We start from the raw sequence: 22,747 nt of genomic DNA on the forward strand, positions 1-22,747 counted from the left end.
CCCTGGCCACACAGGGGGATGCTCAACCCTCTCCCTGCTGCTTTCCAAGCTGTGCTGCTTCTCCCCAGGAAGGCTCCCAACACCTTTCCATCCTGTGGGGGTGTTGTGAGCCTGCCCCCAGCCAGGAAGCACTGATTTTTTCCAAGCTGGAAAAAAGAAAAAAAAAAATGGGATGCGGGAAGGAGGGGCCAGGGAGGGGGATGCATTTTCCTTGTTTTCTTTTTGGGGCCGGACTCATCCAGCAGCGCTCGCCAAATGGAAAAAGGCAGTCAGAGCACGCCTTGTGCGCCGGGCCGGGCGCCAGCCGCCGGTCTGGCTGCAACTGGGGCAAACTGGGGGAGTTTCCCGCTGGTCCAGAGGGAGTGGAGAGGTCCAAGGCACCCAGAGCTCGAGCGGGAGCTCCCGGCATGCTGGGGGTGTGGGGGACCCGGCGCTGGGGTGTTGCGGACTGGCAGCGCCTGACGCTGGCACAGCGGCTCCCGTGGGCACGATGTCAGGTGGGATTTCAGGAGGGATTTCTGCGCCTGGGGGGAGCAGATCCCAGCACGTGGGGCTGGGAAGGGGCACGGGTCCAGGTGCTGCCAAGATGGCAAACCTTGTACAGGTGCCTGTCCCTCCGCGGCACCACCAGCTCCAGTATGGCCCAACCACCCCACGCAGGCTGTTGGTGGGAGAATTGCAGGCGGTGGGATTTACGGGAGTCTCCTGGGACAGGGACAACCCTGCTGTGTGGTGAGGGGGTCCCCATCCCTGATGGGCATGTGCCTCTGCCACAGCTTTTCCTCCTGGTTGCGCTGGAATGCAGCCCAGTGGGGATGAGCCTGACAGGTCCCCAGGGCTCCCCAGCCACGCCGGGTGGTTGGGAGAGGTCAACCAGGAGTGACCCCCTGTCCCTCTGCTCCCGCAGGATGAGTTCCACCCCTTCATCGAGGCGCTGCTCCCCCACGTCAGGGCCTTTGCCTACACGTGGTTCAACCTGCAGGCCCGCAAGCGCAAGTACTTCAAGAAGCACGAGAAGAGGATGACGAAGGATGAGGAGAGGGCGGTGAAGGACGAGCTGCTGAGCGAGAAGCCGGAGGTGAAGCAGAAATGGGCCTCGCGCCTCCTGGCCAAGCTGCGCAAGGACATCCGGCCCGAGTGCCGCGAGGACTTCGTGCTCTCCATCACGGGCAAGAAGCCCTCGTGCTGCGTCCTCTCCAACCCCGACCAGAAGGGCAAGATGCGTCGCATCGACTGCCTGCGCCAGGCCGACAAGGTGTGGCGGCTGGACCTGGTCATGGTCATCCTCTTCAAAGGGATCCCGCTGGAGAGCACCGACGGCGAGCGCCTGGTCAAGTCTGGCCAGTGCACCAACCCCATCCTCTGCGTCCAGCCCCACCACATCAGCGTCTCTGTCAAGGAGCTCGACCTCTACCTGGCGTATTTCGTCCGTGAGAGAGGTGGGTGCTCGTCTACCTGCGGGGCAGAGCCTGGCTGTGCCCTGCCACACCTGATTCCAGCAGCGTTTGTTCCAGCTTTCCCTCCCCGTCTTTCCCATCCCCGTCTCTGGCTTGGGGACACTGCTCTGGGACATGTTTCCCATTGCAGACTTTGCAGTTCTTCCCTCTCTCCGAACTGCTTTTCGGGTTGGTGCCCCCCACACTGCCCCTCTCCCCCAGACAAGACAGATCCCAGCTGCCCAGGACTGGGAGGAGGCAAAGGTCCCTGAGGATGCTCCTGGCTCTGGGCGTCCCCAGCATGGAGTTTTGGAGGGTTAACCCCACATCCTGCACCTGCCTGAGGGACTGCCTGTGCCAGAGCAGGTGGGCAGCGTGGGCAGGGAAGGGACAGTCTGTTCCTGGCACATCCCCCTAGAGCTGGAGCTGGGAGGGGTCCAGCAGTGCCCATTTGCCGTGGGTTGCAGTCCTGACCTGTCAGTGACAGACCAACTGGGCAGGGAGCAGTGATAACACTGGTGGGGACAAACCCCAGCAGCTCCTGCTGTGTCCCAGGGGGATGCTGCTCCCCAGCCCGGGGGTCCCACAGACTTGATGGGAGAACTGGACTGGTTTCACTGCAGCAGGGAGGGTCAGATCTGCTCTCGAAGCCTTGTTATCAAAAGGGGGAAACTGAGGCACAGTGGGCAGGGCAGGGAGCGGGTCCTGGGTTGGGTCCCTGAGCCATCCAGTTCACGTCATCCTCCTGCATGCTGGGAGGGGAAGCTCATCAGTAAAAATTTTTTTCTGGGCAGGTTTGCTGTCCCAGGCTGGTGACGTGCTGGCACGGACACCCTGCCAGCAGCTGGGGTCCCCCACAGACCCTGACCCCCTCCCAACACCCCCGGGTGTGTGAGGAGCCAGGGGAGATGCTGTGTGATCCCCACGGGTGAGGGCAGGGTTGTTACATGGGGTGGTTCAGAGCCAGGGGGGCTGCAACGTGCAGCCCCAAGGGACAGTCACAGGGCTCGTGCCCACCCTATGCCCAGGCCAGGCTGCCCAGGTGTGCAGGGACCAGGACATTGGTCCCCTTCTGGCAGCAATCCCCTGCCATGCCCCCAGCACTGGGTGATGCCCTGCAGCCCCGTGAGCCCATTCCCATCAACACCACAGCAGGGGGAGTGCAGGGCTGGTGGCTCCTTGCCCAGCATTGGCCAGAGCCCAGGGACAGACAGTGACACCACAGAGGCCACCGTGGTGCCAGCAGTCCCAGAAAAGGGGTGCCAGTGCTGTGAATCGTGGTGGGCACAGGCTCTGCCCTGGCTGGGCAGCAGCGGGATATGCTGGGTGTCACTGGGGAAACTGAGGCAGGACGGGCATGTGACACCCCCCTGCTCCCCAGGGGAGGGGCTTGGTGGGACCACCAGCCCCTTATGGCTTTGGGAAAAAGCAGGGCACAGCCTCCAGCGGGGAATAGCCGGGGCCAGATCCTGTCCCAGGGGGTCCAGGGGGGACCCCAGCTGGATGCAGGGCGGGTGCAGATCACATGTGCAGTTGCACACGCGTGTGCAGCCAGGCCCTGGCTGCCCAGCCGTGTTCCCTGGTGTGTGAGCACATGTGAGCACATGTGCTGCCAGCACCACACACCTGTGCCCACGCACGGGGCTCACCTACTCGGGGGCAGGATGGGACCCAACAGGGCCTGGTGCCATTGATTCCCAACAGGGGAACGGTGGGTGCTGTGCTTGGAGTGGGGAGCCCAGGGTGCTGCCTGGGGGGCTGTGGGTGCCCTGTGCAGCTGGGCAGAATGTCATGTACTGGCCTGAGACATGGCCATGATGGTCTGAACTGTGATGGGGTACTGGGCTTAACTGGGGTGCTGCTGTTTTGGGAGCACTTCGTACCGGGGACACCCTGCGCTGGCTCAGTGGGAGGTGTAGTAGGCTGGGGTACTCTGGGCTGGGCTGGACTGGGAGCACCCTGACACTGGACTGGGAGCACCCTGACTCTGGACTGGGAGCCCTGCAGTGGCCATGCCAACGGCAGGGACCAGGACCCCCATGGACCCCCATGGCAGCCGCGATGGGGTCCCCTATTACCACCTGGTGTGCCACACTGGGGTGCTGTGCCGGCAGGTTCCCTGGCCATGCCATGGCCAGCTGGTGTCCCCGGGGAGGTGGCTGCCCCTCTGCCACCCCCAGGCCCCCACCAACGACCTTGACCCTGGTGTCTGGGTCTCCAGCAGCCGCAGTCACCTGACTGTCTAATTGGGAACACAGCGGCTGTAAATACTCTCTGATAAGGCCTGGCAGCCTCTCACTTTTGCTGTTAAGGTCGCTCTGGCTCCGGTTAAGGGGGACCAGGATGGGCCAGGAACGATGGCATGGGACCTCCAGGGTGCTGCTGGGTGGTGGGTGCTCGGCATGGCCCGGTTCCAGCGCCCGGTGGGCACATTCCATTAGGCTGTGCCTGGCAAGGGGGTCTCTGGCCTCACACCTTGGTGGGGAAACTGAGGCAAGGAGGGATATGGGGGCAGCCACTGCACTGTTGGGGCCCTGCATGGCATGGCCACGCTGGGTGACAGCACTCGGGGTGCTGGGGATCACTGTGCTATGGCCTTGCAGGCTCACTGGCCTTCTCCCTGCCCAGCATGCTGCCTGCTCCCTTCTGCCTGCTCCTGCCTGCCTGCTCCTGCCTACCTGCTCCTGCCTATCTGCCCATTTCTGACTGCCCATTTCTACCTGCCCCCTCCTGCGTGGCCCCTCCTGCCTGCTCCCTCTCCGACACACTGCCTGCCCGGTCCTGCCTGCCCCCTCTGCCTGATCCTGCCTGCTTCCTCCTGCCTGCTTCCTCCTGCCTGCTTCCTCCTGCCTGCTTCCTCCTGCCTGCTCCTGCCCCCTCCTGCCTCCGCCGCCCTGCCTGCCCGCTCCCCCCCGGCCTCCCGCAGCATCCCCAGCCCCAAAGGGGGGGGTCTCGCCCGCGCAGGGCCCCCCGGCCGGGCAGCCCGGGCTCCCCGCAGCCCCCGCGGCCCCCCGTTATCAGCCCGAGCACGTGCACCCGCGCTCCCCCGCCCCCGCCGCCCGGTTTTGCCGGTGTCAGCACAATTTCCCAGCCGCTGCTCTGGCAACGCCGGAGAGGGGGGAGGATGGAGGAGCCCCCGGCCCTGCGCTCCCCTCCCGCCGTCTGAGGCATCCTCGGGGGTGCCGAGCGCCCGACCGGCCCACCCGGACCGATGCCAAGGGCGAGCTCTGCCCCTCGGCTCTCCCCCCCATCCGCCTGCCGGGAAGCGCCGCTCGGATGTCCCTGCCCCTGGATGGGGAAACTGAGGCACGAGCAGTGCCGGGCTGGTGGGAGACCCCATCCCACCCTACTGGTCCCGGGGGTCGCCGTGGGGTGCAGGGGGTGCCGGCTGCCTGGGTCCACTCCCCAGAGCATCACTGGCCCCAGCACATCTCGCACCCATCCTGCGCCCAGCGCTGCACCCCCGGCACCTCCAGGTGGGATGGGATCGGGATTGGTGCGGGATAGGAGCAGGGTTTGATGCGAGATGAGTGCTGGATGTGAGCAGAACTCGGTGCAGGATGGATGCAGGATGGGAGCAGGGCTGGATGCAGGATGGATGCAGGGTGGGAGCAGGGCTGGATGCAGGATGGGAGCAGGATGGGTGCGGGATGGGTGCGGGGCTGGGTGAGGGCTGGGCTGTGCACACCGCAGTGGGGGAGGGGACGGCGCTGCAGCCCAGAGCTGGGTGTGCAGCGGTGGGGGGGGGGCTGGGGGGGAGCTCGGAGGTCGCTGGTGAAAGTCAAAAGCATTGCAGTAAAATGGTAATCAATCTCCCCAGCCGATGGTGCCAGGACCTTGGGAGCATTACGGAGAGATTCCTTCCAGAAGCTCCTGAAAGCAGCAGCCCGTCTGGGGGGGACAGTGCCCCTCCCCTTGCACCCTCCCTTCAGTGCTCCCCAGCTCCACGGACCCCTTCCCTGTGCCCACACCATTGTGCCTCCATCCCTGTATCCCCATCCCTTCATCCCCATCCCCGCTGTCCTTGCATCGCCATCTTGCTACCTGGCATCCCTGGCCCCATTCCCACCCCAGCCGTGGGCAGGAGGCAGGACAGGGTCAGTGCCGGCCCCCTCACAACCTTTGGGGTGCTCTGGGCCCCCCCCAACCTCCGTGCTCAGCAGGGCAGGGGGTCGAGGCTCCTGACTGAGCTTCCACTGGCAGTGCCCGGTGGCTGAGCCCCCCCGGGCCGAGCGGGGTGGGAGCAGATGGGTGCCCAGGGCAAGCAGGCGGCTGGCCCCAAGGTGGCACCCAGCTCCTGGCAGCCCTGGCCACGCCGCCGCCAGCGTAAAGCACGCGAGGGGGGCAGGGACCCCCACGCCATGCCAGCATCTGCGTCTCCCACCGCCTGGCAGCCCCTTATCTCCCCCCACCAGCCTCGCCGCTGGCTGCGGCGCGAGGCAGATGGCACCAATCTGCCGGGGAGCCCGTGCCAGGGCTCTCGTCCCAGGCGCGCTGTGGCCGTGCCAGGCCGGCCGTGCCAAGCGTCTGCTCAGCCCCTCCAGATGGAGGGGGCAGGCGTTTCCCCGGGCACCGCCGCCCCGCCAGCCCCCGCGCAAATATTTATCGGCAGGGTCGCAGGAAGATTGATGGGGGTTCACAATATTTGGGATCTGCCGTTCGCAGAGCTGGGCACCGGCGGGCAGGGGGGCTGGAGAGCCCCCCCCGGCACACAAATGGGCATGGGCAAACCCCTCCCCCTGCTCCAGGTATCTCCGCTCCCAGCCGAACATCCGGGGAGACCGAGGTTGAGGGGAGCGAGGTAGGCAGAGCCCAGCCGGTCCGGGAGGAGACCCCCGGCAAAGGGCAGAAGGGTACGAGAGTCCGCGGGGGCTGGGTTCTGCCCCCAGAGCTGTGTGCCGCAGAGGGGGGGTGGGAGGAGGCTCACCGAGGTGCCATCTCCCAGCCACCCGTCCCCGTCATTGTCACCACACGGGATCCGTCCGTCCCTGTGCCCGGCCCCGCTGCGAGCCCGGCGCTGGCACGGCCGAGGCGGTTTCCATGTGCTCGAGCTCCCCGGATCGATGTGCCGGCGACCTTGGGGAGGTCAGGGCTTCCCCTGCTCTCCCGCAGTGCGCCGAGCCGCCGGCGTGCCGGAGCCGGCCGGCTTCCCCGCAGTGCCCGTTGCCAGCCCCGGCCTCGCGTCACCACCGGAGCGAGTTGCGCCGTGCTCAGCCCCGCGGCCTCGGTGCCTGCCGGGGGGAGCTGGCACGGGGTGCCACGTCCCGTGCTGCCGGGGGGGGTACAAGGGGCCAGAGAGGTTCCCCGCTCCGTTAGGCACCCGATGAATAAAAGATGAGCGAGCCCCGTCTCGCGAGCACCTGCCATCCCCCGCCCTCAGCACCCGCTGTCCCCCCGCGCTGGCAGGCGCCGTGCCCTCCCCGGGGCCACAGTTGCCATCCTGGCCGGGTGCCCGGCTTCGTGCTGCGCTGGCAAGGGACAGCTGGGGCAGCAGATGCCCACGGTGCTCCCTCCCGCCGGCGGCCGTGGGTACGGAGGGGCGAACAGATGTCGGCAAGCCCCCGGCGTGCCCCTGCACCCCCGTGCGGGGCTGGCATTGCCAGCTGGGGCCTGGGGTCCCCTGCCACGCTGGCCCCTGTGCTGGGGTCTTGGCCAGCTCTGGGGAGGGCTTGAACCTGCCTCCCCATAGCCCTGCGTGATGGTGAGCCGGGGGTGGTGTTATGGGGTGTCAAGGGGGGCCATGGTGGGGGCCCGTGGGACTCTAGAAGGGGGCTGGCTGTGCTGTGGGGCTGTGCTGAGCTGTGCTGCGCTGTGGGGCTGGGGTGGGTGGGGCAGCAAGATACGGGCAGCATATTTCCCTTTCCCCGTCCCTGTCCCTTTCCCTTTTTTTCCACTTTCATTTCTTCCTTCCTTTTTTCTTTCTTCCTCCTTTCCTTCCTTTCTCTCTTTTCTCTCTCTCATCCATCTCTCCTTCCTCTCACCCCCTCACAGCAGCTGCACCCCCAAGTGCTCCCAGCCCAGGGTGTAGGGGCTGGGTGCCAGCACCCCGCAGCGGGAGGGTCCCAGGGAAGGAGGGGGGGGCTCAACCATCCCTTTGTCTGTCCCGCTCTCCCCGTCCCTTTGCCCGCTGCCATCTGTCCCCGCTCGCCTCCGCGGGCGCCGGCAGCCCTGGATGGAGCCCAGGCCTGGCAGGGCTGAGCGAGGGGGCGGCCGCGCCGCCCGCCTGGGGGGGTTCCCCCCGGCCGCTGCCATCTCCCCGTGCCGGCCGGGGTCGGCCGAGGACAAACCCGCTCGGCTCCCAGCGCCGCTCGCTCGCAGCCGTCGGCCAACGTGCTCTCCCCTCCCAGGCTCCCGCCCGGGCCAGCTGGCCGCGGCCGGCGTACGTGGCAGCGGGGCGCGTCCGTCCCCCCCGCCACCGCCCCGCCACCTCGGGGGATGCCTCCGGCCAGGACCTCCCCGGGGCTCTGCTCGCCGGGGGGAGCAGAAGCTGCCGCCCCCACGAGCGCCCGTGGCTGAGGCCCAGCAAACTCGTCTCACTCCGGGCATGGCGGGGGGTGCCGGGGGGGGAGCAGGGCGTTGTGAGGAGCAAGGAGGAGGGGTCCCGCACCCCGGCGCGCCGGCCAGCCCGGCTGAGCCAGGATTTACCCGGCACACGCGGCGGTTCAGGGTATTATATAAAGGAGGTTACACAAGCGGGACTGTTCCGGGTTTATGTAAGGGCCACCCCAGCCTGGCGGCAGCGGGATGGACAGGGGGACAGGCAGAGCCGCTCGGACCTGGGGGGCCACTGTGGGACTGGGGTAGGTGGTGCTGGGGGTCTGACAGGGAGGGGCCCCCGATTCACACCCCTCGCACAGGGTCTCCCACCTCCCCTTGCAGTGGGATCACTGCCCCACGGCACTCAGGCTCCCTCAGGTCTCCAGGGGTCTCCCTGACCAGACAGGGTCCCTCCCTGGCAGCTCCTGACTAGGCTGTTCACTCTGGGCCCCCCTGATTCCCGCTGTGGGGAAGGCGGCTGGATAAGCACCTGAGGAGGTGCTGAGGCTGCGTGGCCACCAAGCATGAGGCAGGGGGGCAATTTGCCCCCAAAGCCAGCCCCAAGGGAAACTGAGGCACGGGGCAGGAGCCTGCAGGCAGCGATGCTGAACCCTCGTCCATCTCCTGCCCTCGGCTGGCAGGGCTGGAGGAGGAGGAGGAGGAGGAGGAAGGCTGCTGCCCTCGTCGGGGGGCTGGGGCCGCACCCAGCGGCGCCAGCGGCTCCCCCAGCCCCCATCATCCCCCAGCCTGTGCGCCTGCGCCGGTGCCGGTAACACCGTGCCCTGTTACCGTCAGCGCTCGGGCACCGAGCCAGGGCTCTCCCGCAGCTGCGCCAGCCCCGGGGGGCACCCGGCCTGCAGTGACACCCCCCAGGGCCGTCCCCGCTGCCCGGGGGTCGTTCCCACGCGCCGAGGCCGCGGGCGGGTGCCGCCGTGGGGCTGGGGGCACCCTGCCAGCCAGCAGGGCCGGGGTGCGGGATTCATAATTCAATGGGTGGCACAGGGCCAGGCTGCCAGCGCGGCCCGGAGCCCAGGCACCCGCGCCCCCCCCGGGCACACACTTGGCTATTTTTGAAAGCGATTGGATCGACCTGTTCGGGCACTCAGTGCTCTCCTCCGCCGTGCCGGGGGGGACCCTGGCACTGAGCCCCCCTCCCTGAGCTCCCCGCAATGTGGCACCAGGGCCCCCCCAGCTCCATCCCCCAGCGGGGTGTGGAGGGTGCAGGATCAGTGAGGGGGGTAAGGAGGGGCTTCACAGGCTTCTTTCTCCTTCACAGTGCAGCCCAGCCACTTGTTGGATCCTGGGTTTGGTGCCCCCCCAAAAACGCCCCTTTTGGGGGGAGCGAGGAGGGGGGAGCCCAGGGCTCCCTTCGCCATTTTAGCGCACGCCAGCCGCAGGCAGCCATCACATGGCGGTGAGAGCAGCGCTTGGCCCGGCCGCCCCGCGCCGAGGAGGCAGCCAGAAATCTGCTGGCGAGCTCGCCCGCCCAGCCACGAGGATCACCCACAGCCGGGGGTACCGAGCCCGCGGCCCCGGCCTCGCTGCCTCCACCGGCGGGGACACCAGGGAGCAGGGAGGGGCTGGTCCTGCTGCCAAACCTCGGAGCTCGGGAAAGTCCCCGGTGCTCCTCGGGCTGCCAGGGGTGGGACTGGGGTGCTGGGCTTGGGGGCAGGCCCTCGGGGTGCCCCCCTGGGAATGGGGTGGGTGGCGTGGCATCGATGGTGCTGGGTCGGGGGGATGCTGTGGAAGGGTGTGGGGGTAAAGGGACATGGGGAGCACCGGGGGGTGCCCAGGGTGAGTGATGGCCCTGCTGGGTGCCCTGGGGGAACGGAGGCCAGGCTGGAGTGGTTTGGGGGGACAAAGGTCCATGTGGGGCATCTCGGTGTGAGCAATGGTGGGGGGTCCCTGGGCTGAGCCGAGGGCTGTGTGGGGCACCTCAGAGCCACCGGGTGAGTGCATGGCCTGGGGGGCTGCCGAGAGAGCGAAGACCCCAGCATTGGGCAAGTGGGTGCCATCTGGGGGGCAAGCGTGGCACCGGGGAGCCCTGAGGCCACTGTGGGGGGCTGTGGGGAGCCGAGCCGGCCTCGGGCTGTGGCCGCCAGCCTCCGCCCCGCGCCTTGGCCGGGCTCCACCACTAACCACTTCCAGAGCCGCCGCCAGATTTGTTGTTTTTAGAGGCGAGGAGGGGCCATGTCCGGCCACGCGGTGCCCGTGGTCGCGCGGGGGGTCCCGCCACCACTCCCCCGTTCCCAGAGGGTTTGTGCCATGCTCGGTGCCACCACCCACTCCCCAAACACTCGGGCACGCGGCAGCTTCAAAATGGGGGAAAGAGGGGAAAAAAGAAAAGTGGAGAGAAGCGGGAGGGGCAAAACCCCTGCGCCTGTTCCCGGGGGAGTCTCTGCTCCCTAAAATGGCTGCCTGGAAGGAGCCAGGCCTGCGGGCATGGGGGGACTGGTGGCAGGGTGCCACGGGGCTGCCGGCGTGAGCGGGGTGCCAGGCTGGCACGGGATGGGTGGAGGGGAACGCGGCAGCTGGGCAGGGAGACAAAATGGCTGATTCGGCGTCGGTGTTGAGCAGTCCCGGGGCGGGTGTGGGCACATGGGAGTGCTGGGGTGGGAGGTGATGTCAGGGTGGGGAGCAGCACAGCCCCACTGCCCGCATGGATAACCTGCCCAGTGGGCAGCATGCAGAGGTGTCGGGGTCGGGGGGGCACAGTGCTGCTGCCCACAGGGTTATCCTGCCCAGCCAAGGATAACCACCCCGGGAGCCACGTGAGCACGAGAGACTCAAGGGAAGAAAGGAAAAGGGGGAGAAAAAGGGGGAGAAAGGGAAAAATCCCAAGGCGCACAGGCGGGCTGGCAGCGGCGGCAGCGTGGTTTTGATGGTGTTTTTGGATTGTCTCAGCCCTTTCCTGGCATCTGCCAAGGCTGTGAAAGAGAAATGCCGAAGGCCAAGGGGTGGGAGGAGGAGCAGGAGGAAGGAGGAGAAGTGGAGAAAATGCAAGGCAAAAGTTTTGGAAGGGCTTTGGGAGCAGCCAGGTGAGGAAGGATGCTCCTGAGCGCGGCGGCTGTGCCGTGCTGTGCCGTGCCAGGGGATGCCGGGGCCGCTGAGCTCAGCGTCTGAGCCAGGTTATTTTTAGCCAGGATGGAGCGGTGCCGGATGGGGCTCCAGGGGTCAGAGCAGGTGCTGCCCTGGAGCCCTGCTGCCCTCCGGAGGGCTTGGCAGAGGCAGGACGAGGTGCCACAGGTGATGCCATGCTGTGGTGACAGTGCCCAGTGGGGCAACGATGGATCACAGATGTGGCTGGAGGGAGGAGAGGAGGCAGGAGGGCAGGAGCGGGGCCAGGGGCCATCACCCTGCCCCGGGGGCAGGTCGAGCACTGGGAGTTTCCCTCGTGCACAGAGCAGTGCCCAGATCCTGCAATGCCAGCGCAATGCCCTGCCTGCTCCTGTTGCTGGCAGGGAGGCCGAGGTGGGGCCAGTTGGTGGCTGTTCCCCAGTGCTGGGGACGTGCCAGCTCGGTGGTGGCCCTCCTGTGTGGTGGGAGCTGCTGGGCAGCCTGTGCCTCAGTTTCCCCCCAGCAGAGCAAGGAGGGGGCAGTCAGCTGGGGGGCAGGCCCAGCTCCCACCAGCACGGGGCTCACCCCACTGGGTTTTCCTCTTGCAGATGCAGAGCAGAGCAGCAGCCCCCGAACAGGCATCGGCTCGGACCAGGAGGACAGCAAACCCATCACGCTGGGTGAGCAGGACAGGCAGGGCTGGGGCCAGGGGACAAGGGACTCCTCAGCCCAGAGTCCCTGCCATGGAGGGGTCCCCTTGACCAGCAGTTGTGCCCCCCATGCTGTGGCTCTGGTGCCCCCCAACCCCAGCCAGCAGGACCAGGCACCTTCAATGAGCTGGGCATGGCCTCAGCCTTGTCCCACAGCCAGCTGGGGCCACGTCCCTTGGGGACAGCAGCTGCCATGGGGGTCCCATGATGGGGGTGCAGCCCCCAGCCCTGCCAGGACTCTCAGCCACAGGGAAACCAAGGCATAGGGCATCTCTGGGGTGTCCTTGGCAGAGAGGAGCAGTCAGGGTGGTCTCTTGCTGGAGCAGGGAGTGGAGTGGAGGCTGAAGACAGGGGCAGATGGGGATTTGGGGATGTTGGGGTGCCTTCAAGCATCGCCACAAGGCAGTGCAGGATGGGAGGGGTGGCCCTGTTGCCCCCTCAGCGCTCTCTCTTCTCTCCTGCACAGATTCCACAGACTTCCAGGAAAGCTTTGTCACCTCGGGGGTGTTCAGTGTCACCGAGCTCATCCAGGTGTCCCGAAGTGAGTGTCACCATAATGCCACAGCCCGTCCCCCTGGCTGCCCGGGCACAGCAGTGTCCCAAGGGCTCCCCTCCCTGCCAGGCCCCCCTGACCCCCCTCTCTCCCCACAGCACCGGTGGTGACAGGCACGGGGCCAAACTTCTCCCTGGGGGAGCTGCAGGGCCACCTGGCCTACGACCTGAACCCCTCCAGCACTGGCATGAGGAGGACGCTGCCCAGCACCTCCTCCAGCGGGTGAGTGCCACCGGGGCTGTGCCAGGGTGACACCAGGGCAGTGCCAAGGTGATACCAGGGCCAGACCGGGCACGGCCGTGGGGAAGGTGGGAGTGCTGACCCACGACAGGCTGGGAGAGCTGGGGGGGTTCAGCCTGGAGAAGAGAAGGCTCTGGGAAGACCTGAGAGCCCCTTGCAGTGCATAAAGGGGTTCCAAGAGAGCTGGAGAGGGACTTTACACAAGTGCCTGGAGGGACAGGACAAGGAGGAATGGCTTCCCACTGTCAGAGGGCAGGGTTAGATGGGAGACTGGGAAAGAATTCTTCCCTGTGAGGCTGGGGAGGCCCTGGCACAGGTTTGCCCAGAGCAGCTGTGGCTGCCCCATCCCTGGAAGTGTCCAAGGCCAGGTTGGACGGGGCTTGGAGCAACCTGGGCTAGTGGAAGGTGTCCCTGCCCATGGCAGGGGGTGGAACTGGATGGGCTTTAAGGTCCTTCCAACCCAAACCGTTCCATGATTCTGTGACCCTTCCCTGCCCCCAGGAGCAAACGGCACAAGTCGGGGTCCATGGAGGATGACATTGACACCAGCCCGGGGGGCGAGTACTACACCTCCTCCAACTCCCCCACCAGCAGCAGCCGCAACTGGACAGAAGACATGGAAGGGGGTAGGTGTCACCTCCTCACTGGTGCCCTCCCGCTGTCCTTGGGCCCCATCCTGCTCCCAGCATTCCACAGGTGGCACTGCCAGACCCCCCTGTAACCACAGGCACTGTCTGTGCCCTGGTGTCCCTATGAGCCCTCAGGTCACAGCACACACTGGCTGTGGAGGCTGTGGTGTCACCCTCGAGCCCCCCAGAACATCCCTGCTTCTCACTGGGGTCTGTGGGGTTGCTGTAGAGCCCCCTGATTTAGGCACAGGCTCTCCATGGGTGCTCAGGTGTCTCCGTAGCCCCCCACTTTGGGCATAGGCTCCCTTTGGGGCCTGCCTTGCTACAGAATCCCCCCCATTTTGGCACAGGCTCTTGCTATAGGGCCATCTCAGCCTCCAGCCCCACAGCAGCCTCCCCCAACCCCACACCATCTCCCCCAGCCCCACGCTGCTGTGGACAGCTTTCTGGCTTGGCGGTTTTTTCCCCTTCCTGTCTAGACAGCCCCAATTAGCTGTTCATTAAGAAAAGGGGGGGCTGGGCTAATTAAAGCGATGCTGCAGGGCTGGCACAGCAGCTCCCACGCCCCGAGGTGCAGGCGAAGGAGCTGCTCCTCTTCCTCCCCCCCCAGCTCTTCTCCTGCCTCCCCCAGCAGTGGGGTGGGCTCTGCAGCAGCCCCCATGCCCTGCCAAATCCTTGGGGTGCCCAGCTGGGGGGCTGGGGCCACGGATCCTCTTGGAGGGTGGTTTGGGGGAAGCAGGTCCAGCTCGAGCACTGTGCCCCGTGTGCACAGGGAGTGTGCCCCATCCTGCCCCATGGGAGTGGTGATAGAGGGCAGACGGGGGCAGAGGAGGTCCTGGGGAAGGTGTAACCCCCTCCCTAAAGCAGTACATGGAGGATGGAGGGAGCTGTGCCAGGGTATCTGTCCCCACCGGTGGCCTGACCCGGGCAGGGGTGAGGGGGGCCGGCAAGGGGGGCACAGCTGTGGCAGCAGGGAAGGAGGGGGGTTGGCAATCCCGTACGGGATGTTCTGGGAAATCCTCCTAACGCCCGGCTGAGAACGAGCTAAACCCATTACCGGGCCCGGGCCAAATGGCCGGAGCTAAAGCCACGGCGACGGGGGATTAACGCGCCCGCCGGCCCCCCCGCCCGGCCCCGCGCCCCGCCGTGCCCTCGGGGACCCGGGCACCCGGTGCTTCCAGGGGTCACCCCCCCAACGGCACCTTCCAGCCTCCCCAGGAGCTCCTGTGGCCCCCAGCCCCCTGTGCCAGGAGAGGTGGGTGCCCAGTGGAGGCTGCAGGGTCACGGGGGCACATGTGAGGGCACCCACTGCTGCACCCGAGGTGGGCAGACACACACACACACACACACAGAGCTGTGTGCACCCACAGGCACACGTGTGTGCTCTTGCACACACAGATGCAGCGACACACACATGTACACACATGCATGTACACACACACGGGTGTGTGCAGCCGTGCTGGTGCACACACGTGATCATGTACACATGCACACACATGTGCACAGGTGTGTGTGCACACTTGTGTGCTGGAGCACACACACCAGAGGTGCCCCCACTCGTGCACACCCTCCTGCATGTGCACAGCACACACACTCACACACACACACACTTGGGCCACACACCCTCCCCATGCCCACCCTGACCCCAGGGTGCCCCTTGCCCCCCCAGGGTGCCCCTTGCCCCCGAATGAGCTTCCCAACCCTGCACTGGACTGGCAGCAGCCCCAGGATTCGGGGTCCCACAGCAGGTCCTGACTCTGCACCCACGTTCCCCAGGCATCTCCCCCACCGTGAAGAAGACAGAGATGGACAAGTCCCCGTTCAACAGCCCATCGCCCCAGGACTCCTCGCCTCGGCTGAGCAGCTTCACGCAGCACCACCGTCCCGTCATCGCCGTGCACAGTGGTGAGTGTCCCGCCAGGGAAGCCGAGGCACGGAGCGAGGGCTGAGCGGGCAAGGGGCTGGGGCAGCTGCCAGCGAGTGACACACGTGTGTGTCCCCTTTTGCTGTCGCCTGCAGGTATCGCCCGAAGCCCGCACCCATCGTCTGCGCTGCATTTCCCCACCACCTCCATCCTCCCCCAGACGGCCTCCACCTACTTCCCGCACACGGCCATCCGGTACCCGCCTCATCTCAACCCGCAGGACCCGCTCAAAGATCTCGTCTCGCTGGCCTGCGACCCGTCCAACCAGCAGCCCGGACCGGTAAGGACCCAGCCCCGCTCCCGCACCCGTTGCCCACCTCGCCGCGGGCACCGGGAGCTGCTGCCAGCCAGGCTGCCCGAGGAGGGTCCCCTGGACCGGCTGCCACCGCCACCATCACCGCCACCGCCGCACTGGGGAGTCGGGGTGCTCGGATGGCACTGTGGGGTGTTCGCTGGGGCTGAGCTCCGGCCTTGCCGTGCGTTGGTTCGGGAGCGTTGTCGCTGCGCCTGCTCCGTGTTGGCACCGTGTTCCTGCGGGGATGGAAGTGCCATCCCCAGCTCAGCATGGGGCACCAGAGGTGCTGGCGTGCTGGGGCTGAGCCGTCAGCCGGGGTTGGGGTGTATGGTGGGAGCAGGGGGACTGGCAGGGGTGTGTGACATCGCCCAGAGCCACCAGCGTGCCCGGGAGAGCAACGGGCTCGGCGTCCCGGACTGCCTGCACAGCCCAGGGGTGACCCGTCAGCTCCTCACTGCGCCGTGTCCCCAGTGTCCCCTCGGGGGTGGCAGGGCCACACTGTGCTGCTGTGGGCCTTCCTTTGCCCCAGCACCCAGCACCCCACACACCCGACGTCCAACAGACACAGCACCCCACACACCCAGCACTCCCCACACACAGCACCCACCACACCCCACACACCCAGCACCCCACACCCCATGCAACCAGCACCTTGCACATGCAGCACCCAGTGCATGCAGCACCCCAAGCCATCACCCCACACACCCAGTACCCGACACACCCCATGAAGGGAGCACAAAGCTGGGGGCCAGGGGTGTCTGCGTTCCTACTTCCATGGCCCTGCTGTGCCCCACTCTGTCCCCCTGGATGCATAGCTCTGGGGAAGCCCCTCTGACCTCTGCCCACCACCCATCTGTCGCCCCTCACCGGTGAGGTCTGATGCCAGGATGAGGGGCATGGCTGCTGTTCCCCCGTGCAGTGGCCCAGTGCTGGGCTGATGGACACCGGACCGGGAGCAGCCACTGTCGAGTCGGGCACAGGGCACTGCCACAGGAGCCTTTGAAGGCCCCTGCCTGCCCCTGGCAGCACTTCAAAGGCCTCCCCGCTGCTGCAGAGAGGAGGATCCAGTGCCCCAACTCGAACGTGTGCCACCATGGGGCACGGTCCCCCTGGGGCATGGCCCCCACAGGCCCCCCGGACCCTCCTGCCCCGCTGTGATTTCCCACCTGCCGCCGGCGCCGACCGTTCAGGGCTGCTCTGAGACCCACCAAACTCATGTGTGCAGTGAGGGATGCCCCGTGCCCGTGCCGGGGGGCTCCCCGGGGCTCCCCGGCCGTGCTGCTGTGCGCCTGCGTCCTAATGGCTTGTGCTGTTTGTTTTTTGTCTGTGTTGTCCCCAGTTAAATGGAAGTGGTCAAGTGAAAGTGCCCAGCCACTACCTGCCCACGCAGATGCTGGCGCCGCCACCTCCCCCCGGCATGCCCCGCTTGGCCGTCTCTCCTGACACCAAATCCACCACGACAACTTCCGAGGGAGGGACGACCTCGCCGACATCACCCAGTAAGCACCCGCGGCGCCCACCCCGCTCCCCGGCCCGGCCGGCCCCCTCCTCTCGCAGCCCCCCCAGGGTGTCCCCCCTGTCCCGGCGCTGGGGGGATGTTGGCGGAGGTGGCCTCCCCGCAGCCGGGGAGAGGGCGGCAGCTGGCACGCCATGAGTTTGCTGGGTCTCAGGCAGGTCGGAGCGGGCAGGGTTTTGTGGTGGCTGCCCAACAAGGGGGGGTCCCGGGCTGGTCCCAGGGACCAGCCCGAGCCCCACCTCCCTCTGAGCACAGTGGAGCCCCCGCAGGGCTCTCCAGACCAGTGTTTTTCCCCACACCCTGGTGCGGGCAGTGCTGTGGGGAGGCTGTGCCCTCTGCGTGGCTGTCACCCCACTGCAGTGGTGGCAGTGCTGCCCAGGACCAGCTGGCCCGCGGGTGGCACTGGGACTAGGAACAGTGTGCCTGGTGCGCCGTGTGGGCTGTCGTCCTCTCGCTGCCACGGGGGTCCCTGGTGCTGGGGACCCCGGTTTGGTTGGGGATGTGAAGTGACGCCGGTGCAGGGACTGCACGTGTGACCCCCGGAGCGCTTGGCTGGTGGCACCTGGGGGTCTTCGTTAGTGTAGTGGCTGACGAACTCAGGGACCATCGGTGCCTTGGCCAGGAGGATTTTGGGGTGCTGGGCCCAGGGACCAGAGGGGAGCTGGTGTTGCCCCCAGACTGGCACTGGGGCGCGTGCCGCGGTGGTGGGACGCTGTGCCGTCGCTGCACCCTGTGAAGGGCTTGTTCTTGTTCCTGTCCTGCAGTGCCAATGGGAAACTGGTACCCTGAGTGGCTGCCATGTCCCCACAGGGTCAAGTCCTGCAAGATGCCACTGTCCCCGGGGAACAGGCCACAACAGGGTGCCACCAGCTGGCCGTCTGGTGTGGCGGTCCTGTGGCGTGGAGGACACAAGGCATGGCGGATCTGGAGGGGACATGGGACATGACATGGGATGTCCTGGCCAGTGATGGGCTCACAGCCAGGGGGAGGGACGGAGCAGTGCTGGTTCCCCCAGGCTCTTGACAGGATGTGTTTGGAGGACACTGGCTGTCCCCAAGGGGTGCAGTTGGCTCCAAGTCCCCCTTCCCCTCTGGCAGCACCGCGTCTCCGAAGGGGCTGAGCCCAGGAGCTCAGCGGGGCTGGGGGTCCCACTGCTGGACCCTCAGCTGGGAGGTGGAGGTGGCAATGGAGTGACACATCCGAGTGGAGCTGGTGGCTCCCATCACACCGGCCCTGTGGCAGCTCAGCTCAGGAAGCCACAGCGTGGGCACGGCAGGGAGCACCCGTCTGTGCCTGTGCCCCGCGGCACCGCGCCCCCCAACCTGCCATCACCCCGAAACCGCGGGCGGCACCGACCGGGCACAGCACCCCAGGGGCACAGCACCCCTGGGGCACAGCACCCTGGGGCACAGCACCCCTGGGGCACAGCACCCTGGGGCACAGCACCCTGGGCTCTGCTCACCTGCCGTCAGGCCACAGCCAGGGGCGGTGCCCAGGACTCCCGTCCCAGCAGCACCAGGGAGAGGGCCGGGCCTGGCCCCGGGGGGGACGATGGCAGTGCCACCCACAGCCCCGTTAATGAGCTCTCGTTTGTTCCCCAGCCTACTCTGCACCAGGCACGCCCCCTGCGAACCGTACCTTCGTGGGATTAGGACCAAGGGATCCTGGGAGTATCTATCAGGCACAGGTGAGAGCGGGGATGCTGCTGGGGGGACACTCCTGCCCTCGCCCTGGGCACCCTCGCCGTGGCATCACCGTGGGCATCACCGTGGGCATGACCAGTGCAGGCATCACCATCGTGGCTGTCACTGCCATGACATTGCTGACGTGGGCAGCCCCACTGTGGCATCCTCACCGTGGCATCACTGCCGCTGCCGTGGCATTGCTGCCATGGGTATTGCTGCTGTGGGCTTCGCTGCCAGCATCACTGTTGTGGGCACTGCCACTGTGGCATCACTGCTGAGGGCAGTGCCACTGTGGGTATAACTTCCCTGGGCATCACTGCTGTGGTATTGCCACCACTGGCACAGCCATTGGTGTGCACAGGCACTGCTGTTGTGGGTGTCCCCACCATGGCATCCCTGCCAAGGCATTGCTGTCGTGGCATCACTGCCATGGGCGTTGCCACCATGGGCATCACCACTGTGGGCATCACTGCCATGGACACCATCACTGGGGGATTGTTTCCATGTGCAATGCTACTGTGGGCATCACTACCTTGGCACTGCAGCTCTGGCACTGCTGCTGTGGGCTTTGCTGCTATGGGCATCACTGCCTTGGCATCACTGCTGTGTCCCTGCTCCCATGGGCATTGCCACAGTGGCATCCCCACCATGGGCACCCTGTGCCAGGGCCTTGGGCACTGCTGGTGGCTCAGGGCCACCACGAGTCCTTCAGAGGGAGGTCACTGCCATGCTCCAGTTGTGCCCTGCCTGGCACCACCCTGCCCAGGTGCCCACAGCATCCCCAAAGTAGGAGCACCAGGACTGTGTGCCCCTCTCTATGTGGGCACAGGCCCCTGCCCTTGCCCAGCTGTGCCCGTGGCTGCTCCAGCTGCACTGGGATGTCGTGTGCGCCTTTCCGGGGGCTTCCCGTTAGTCCCAGGTGTTTTCTAACTGGTGGTTTGGGAGCCAGCCCTGGCAGTGCAGGCAGTGCCATGGTGCCAGGGTAGGGGTGCCAGCTCCCGGCCTCACCTGTGACACGAGTGGTCTGTACTCAGCAGTCCCTGCATGGGCAGGAGAGGTGGCTGCAGCCTTGCCTGGTGGGTGACAAGGTGATGGTACAACAGGATGGGGGTGTGGATGGTGCTGTGCTGGGGCACCCTGGGGTGCTGCCCTGGCTGAGGGGGAGTACTCAGGGTGCTGAGCTGTGCCAGAGCGTGGGCACTTGGGGACTCTGAGCTGTGCCACAGGGCACCCAAGGGTGCTGTGCTGTGCCAGGGTGCAATATTTGGGGACCGTGGGCTGGGACACTTGACTGTGCTGTGCCGTTCCAGGGGACAAACACTGGGGACCCGGCTCTGACCACAGCCCCTGCCCTGCCTCAGTTTCCCCAGTCCTACACGTGGGCAGAGCAGCGTGGGGTGGGCACCCCAAGGGCGTTGGGTCCCTAAAAAGGAGACCTGGGGCAGTGCTGGGAGAGCCTCGGGGGAGCAGGGGGCTGCCGGGGTCCCTGTCTGGACCCGGGGGTCACGGCCACTTGCAGTCCCAGAACCTCCAGGTGTCCCTGTCCCTGTGTGTGGGTGTCCAGTCACACTCCAAGAGTCTCCCCAGGACTCACGGTTGCCCTGCCTGGGGAAACTGAGGCACGGGGGAAGGAGGTGGTGCCCCGGGATTGGCAGCTGAGACCTGCCGTGCTCTGGTCATGTGTGGCAGGGCCGGGAAGGGTTAAGGGAAGCAGAGGCCCCGAGCTGTCTCGTTTCCAACGGAAACCAGACATGAGGTAATCGGGAATGAACTTGAACTTGGGGCTGGGGGGGAAACAATGGGAGGGTGGCGGGGGGCCACCCCGCGGGGTCCCCAGCTGTGCCACCCCCCTACCTGTCCCCGAGCGACACCGTTCCCTGGGCAGCGTCGCCTTTGCCGCGGAAGTGCAGAGGGACCGGCCACCGAGGGGAACGCGAGCGGCCGCCGTGCTGAGGACGGACAAACTCAGTGCGGGAGTGGGGACTCCGGCCCCGTGCGCCGAGCGGGGGACAGCGCGGGGACAGCTGTGCCAGGGCGGGGCGGGACTGGCCGGGGACGGAGCGGCTCCGCGGGGCAGAGCACTAACGCCGGCCTCTCTCCTCTCTCCCGGCAGTCCTGGTACCTGGGATAACCGCCGCCGTGCCGCCCCTTCGCCTCCCTTCTCCTCTGCTTTAGGCACCCCCAGAGGAACATCCCCGTCCCCGAGCACCAGGCCCAGCCTTGCGGTGACGACGGAGAGCGCGGCCTCACGACGACGACGACGACGACGACGACAAGCAAAACCCACACCCGAAGGAAAGAGCGAGGGAAAGGAAGAAGGAAAAGGGTCAAACTGTTTTAAAAAGGAAACAAACAAACAAACAAAACAACAACCCATCCCAGGAGGACCTTCCCCCCCCACCCCGGCGATGCGCCAGAAAACAAAGAAACAGGAAAAAAAAAAAAAAGAAAAGAAAAAAACACTATTATTTACCCCGTCGGCCGGCGCCGCGCTGAGACCTGACACAACTCGTGCCAGCAATGCCTCCCGGAGCGGCTGCAGGGCCGCGGTGCCGAGCCCCGCCGGCCGCTCGCCGGATATGCAAACGGCTTTGACTCTCTCGTTCTTGCCTCTATGTGAGTAGAAAAGATCAAAAAAAACCCCTCCGCCGCCCCCCCCCGGCCCCACGCAGACTCTCGGGGGGCCCCGGGGCTGGGGTGGGGTGCGGCGGGGCGGGCTGAGGGGACCCTCCTGCCACCCGAGCCCCGCGGACCGGCCGCGCCCGCGGTCAGGGCAGGTGATGCTCCGCGCCGTGGCAGCGCCCCGGGGGTGGGTGGCATCGTGCTGCGGTGGCACGGTGGCACGAACGGGTGTCACAGGAGGAGGGGGCTTTTGGCCGCGGAGGGTGCGCGGGCACGGCCAGAAACGGTTGTGGTGGCGGTGACACCCCGGTCCCCGCGGGGACACAGCGTGGGGACCGTCCCAGCACGGCCCCGACAGGACCCGGGCGGCCACCGTCACTCCGGGGCACCGGTCGCCGTCCCTCTGGTCGCCTTCCTCCCCCCCCAGCCCGCAGCAGCCCCGGCCCCGTGTGTCCCCACGCGTGTCCCCACGCGTGTCTCCCGGCGTGTCCCCGCGCCCGGGGGGGGGGCCGTGCGTCCGTGTGTTTGAGCTATGCATTCCTGTGGACAGGTACCAGGTGGGAGGCAGGAGAGGGTGCGCTCGTGTTGCACATTTTGTAGGAAATGCACTTTTAAGAGGGAATCGTCAAAAAAAAAAAAAAAAGAAAGAAAGAAAGAAAAAAGAAGAAAAGAAAAAAAGAAATCACAAAAAAGGAAGAGGAAGAGGAGGAGGAGGAGGAGGAGCCCCCGGCACTGGCTTGTCGGGACGGCTGGTTTGGGACTTTTTGGGCTTTTTTTTTTTTTTTTTTTTTTTTGGATACAAAAGGATGGAGCAAAGGAGCCCGAGCGAGGGCGAGGGCAGAGCCAGCCCCCCGGAGCCCCCCGGAGCCCCCGGCCCCGCGTCAAGTGCCTGAACTGCGGCGGGGAGGGGTCCCGGCCACCCCGGAGGAGCCCCCGGCCGGGGGCAGCGCGGGAGGAAGCCCCCAGCCGTCCCCGCCCCGCGCGGTGGCACCGTGGCCGGGAAGGGGACACAGGGATGTGGCAGTGCCTTAGAGCAGAGGGACCCCCGCGACGGCCCAGGCGAGGAGGAGGAAGAGGACGAAGGCACCCGGTGTCCCCAGCGAGATGGTGGCGGCCGCGGAGGACACCGGTCCCCAAGGGATCCCCCCCCGCCCAGGGGACACCCCACGGGCGATGATGGAGAGAAGCCACCGTGGGATGTCCAGGAGCTGGGGATGTCACCGCCGCCGCCCGCCTGGCCCCCTCCCCTGGCACCCAGAGCCGCCCCAAGGACCACCGGCATCGCAGCCCCCATCCCAGCGGCCCCCGCTTCCCCCCGCTTCCCACCCCCCCGGGACGGCACAGCGAGGCACCGGGAAAGGGCTGACGCAGGAAATCCCGGGAGACAGAAAAATAATCAAAAAGGACAAGAAAAGGAGAAAACCCACAGGAAAAAAAAAAAAAAGAAAAGAAACAAAAAAAAAGACAACAAAAAGCGCTTGGCAGAGAGGGAAACCTGTTTTTTTTAAAAAGATCTGAGAAGAGAAACACATGAAAAAAAAAA

The 22,747-nt window shown here is 66.4% G+C and overlaps 1 protein-coding gene across 3 annotated transcripts; it reads left to right on the forward strand.

The window, feature by feature from the left end:
* The first annotated feature begins 899 nt into the window (after positions 1 to 899).
* On the forward strand, positions 900 to 20,961 carry NFIC (nuclear factor I C). Of its 3 annotated transcripts, XM_039386133.1 has the most exons (10): positions 900 to 1,439; positions 11,639 to 11,710; positions 12,207 to 12,281; positions 12,392 to 12,515; positions 13,035 to 13,159; positions 14,939 to 15,067; positions 15,182 to 15,366; positions 16,721 to 16,880; positions 18,499 to 18,584; positions 20,696 to 20,961. In XM_039386133.1, the coding sequence occupies exons 1-10, from the start codon at positions 1,022 to 1,024 to the stop codon at positions 20,711 to 20,713; spliced, it is 1,392 nt and encodes a 463-aa protein (XP_039242067.1). In that variant the 5' UTR covers positions 900 to 1,021; the 3' UTR covers positions 20,714 to 20,961. The 3 variants fall into 3 exon arrangements, with proteins under 3 accessions (XP_039242067.1, XP_039242068.1, XP_039242069.1); XM_039386134.1 differs by lacking the exon at positions 16,721 to 16,880; XM_039386135.1 differs by lacking the exons at positions 16,721 to 16,880; positions 18,499 to 18,584.
* Positions 20,962 to 22,747: the final 1,786 nt, after the last annotated feature.

This window comes from Pipra filicauda, unplaced genomic scaffold (genome assembly GCF_003945595.2).
Source record: "Pipra filicauda isolate LSUMZ 115617 unplaced genomic scaffold, ASM394559v2 scaffold467_size714961_pilon, whole genome shotgun sequence".
NCBI lineage: Eukaryota > Metazoa > Chordata > Aves > Passeriformes > Pipridae > Pipra > Pipra filicauda.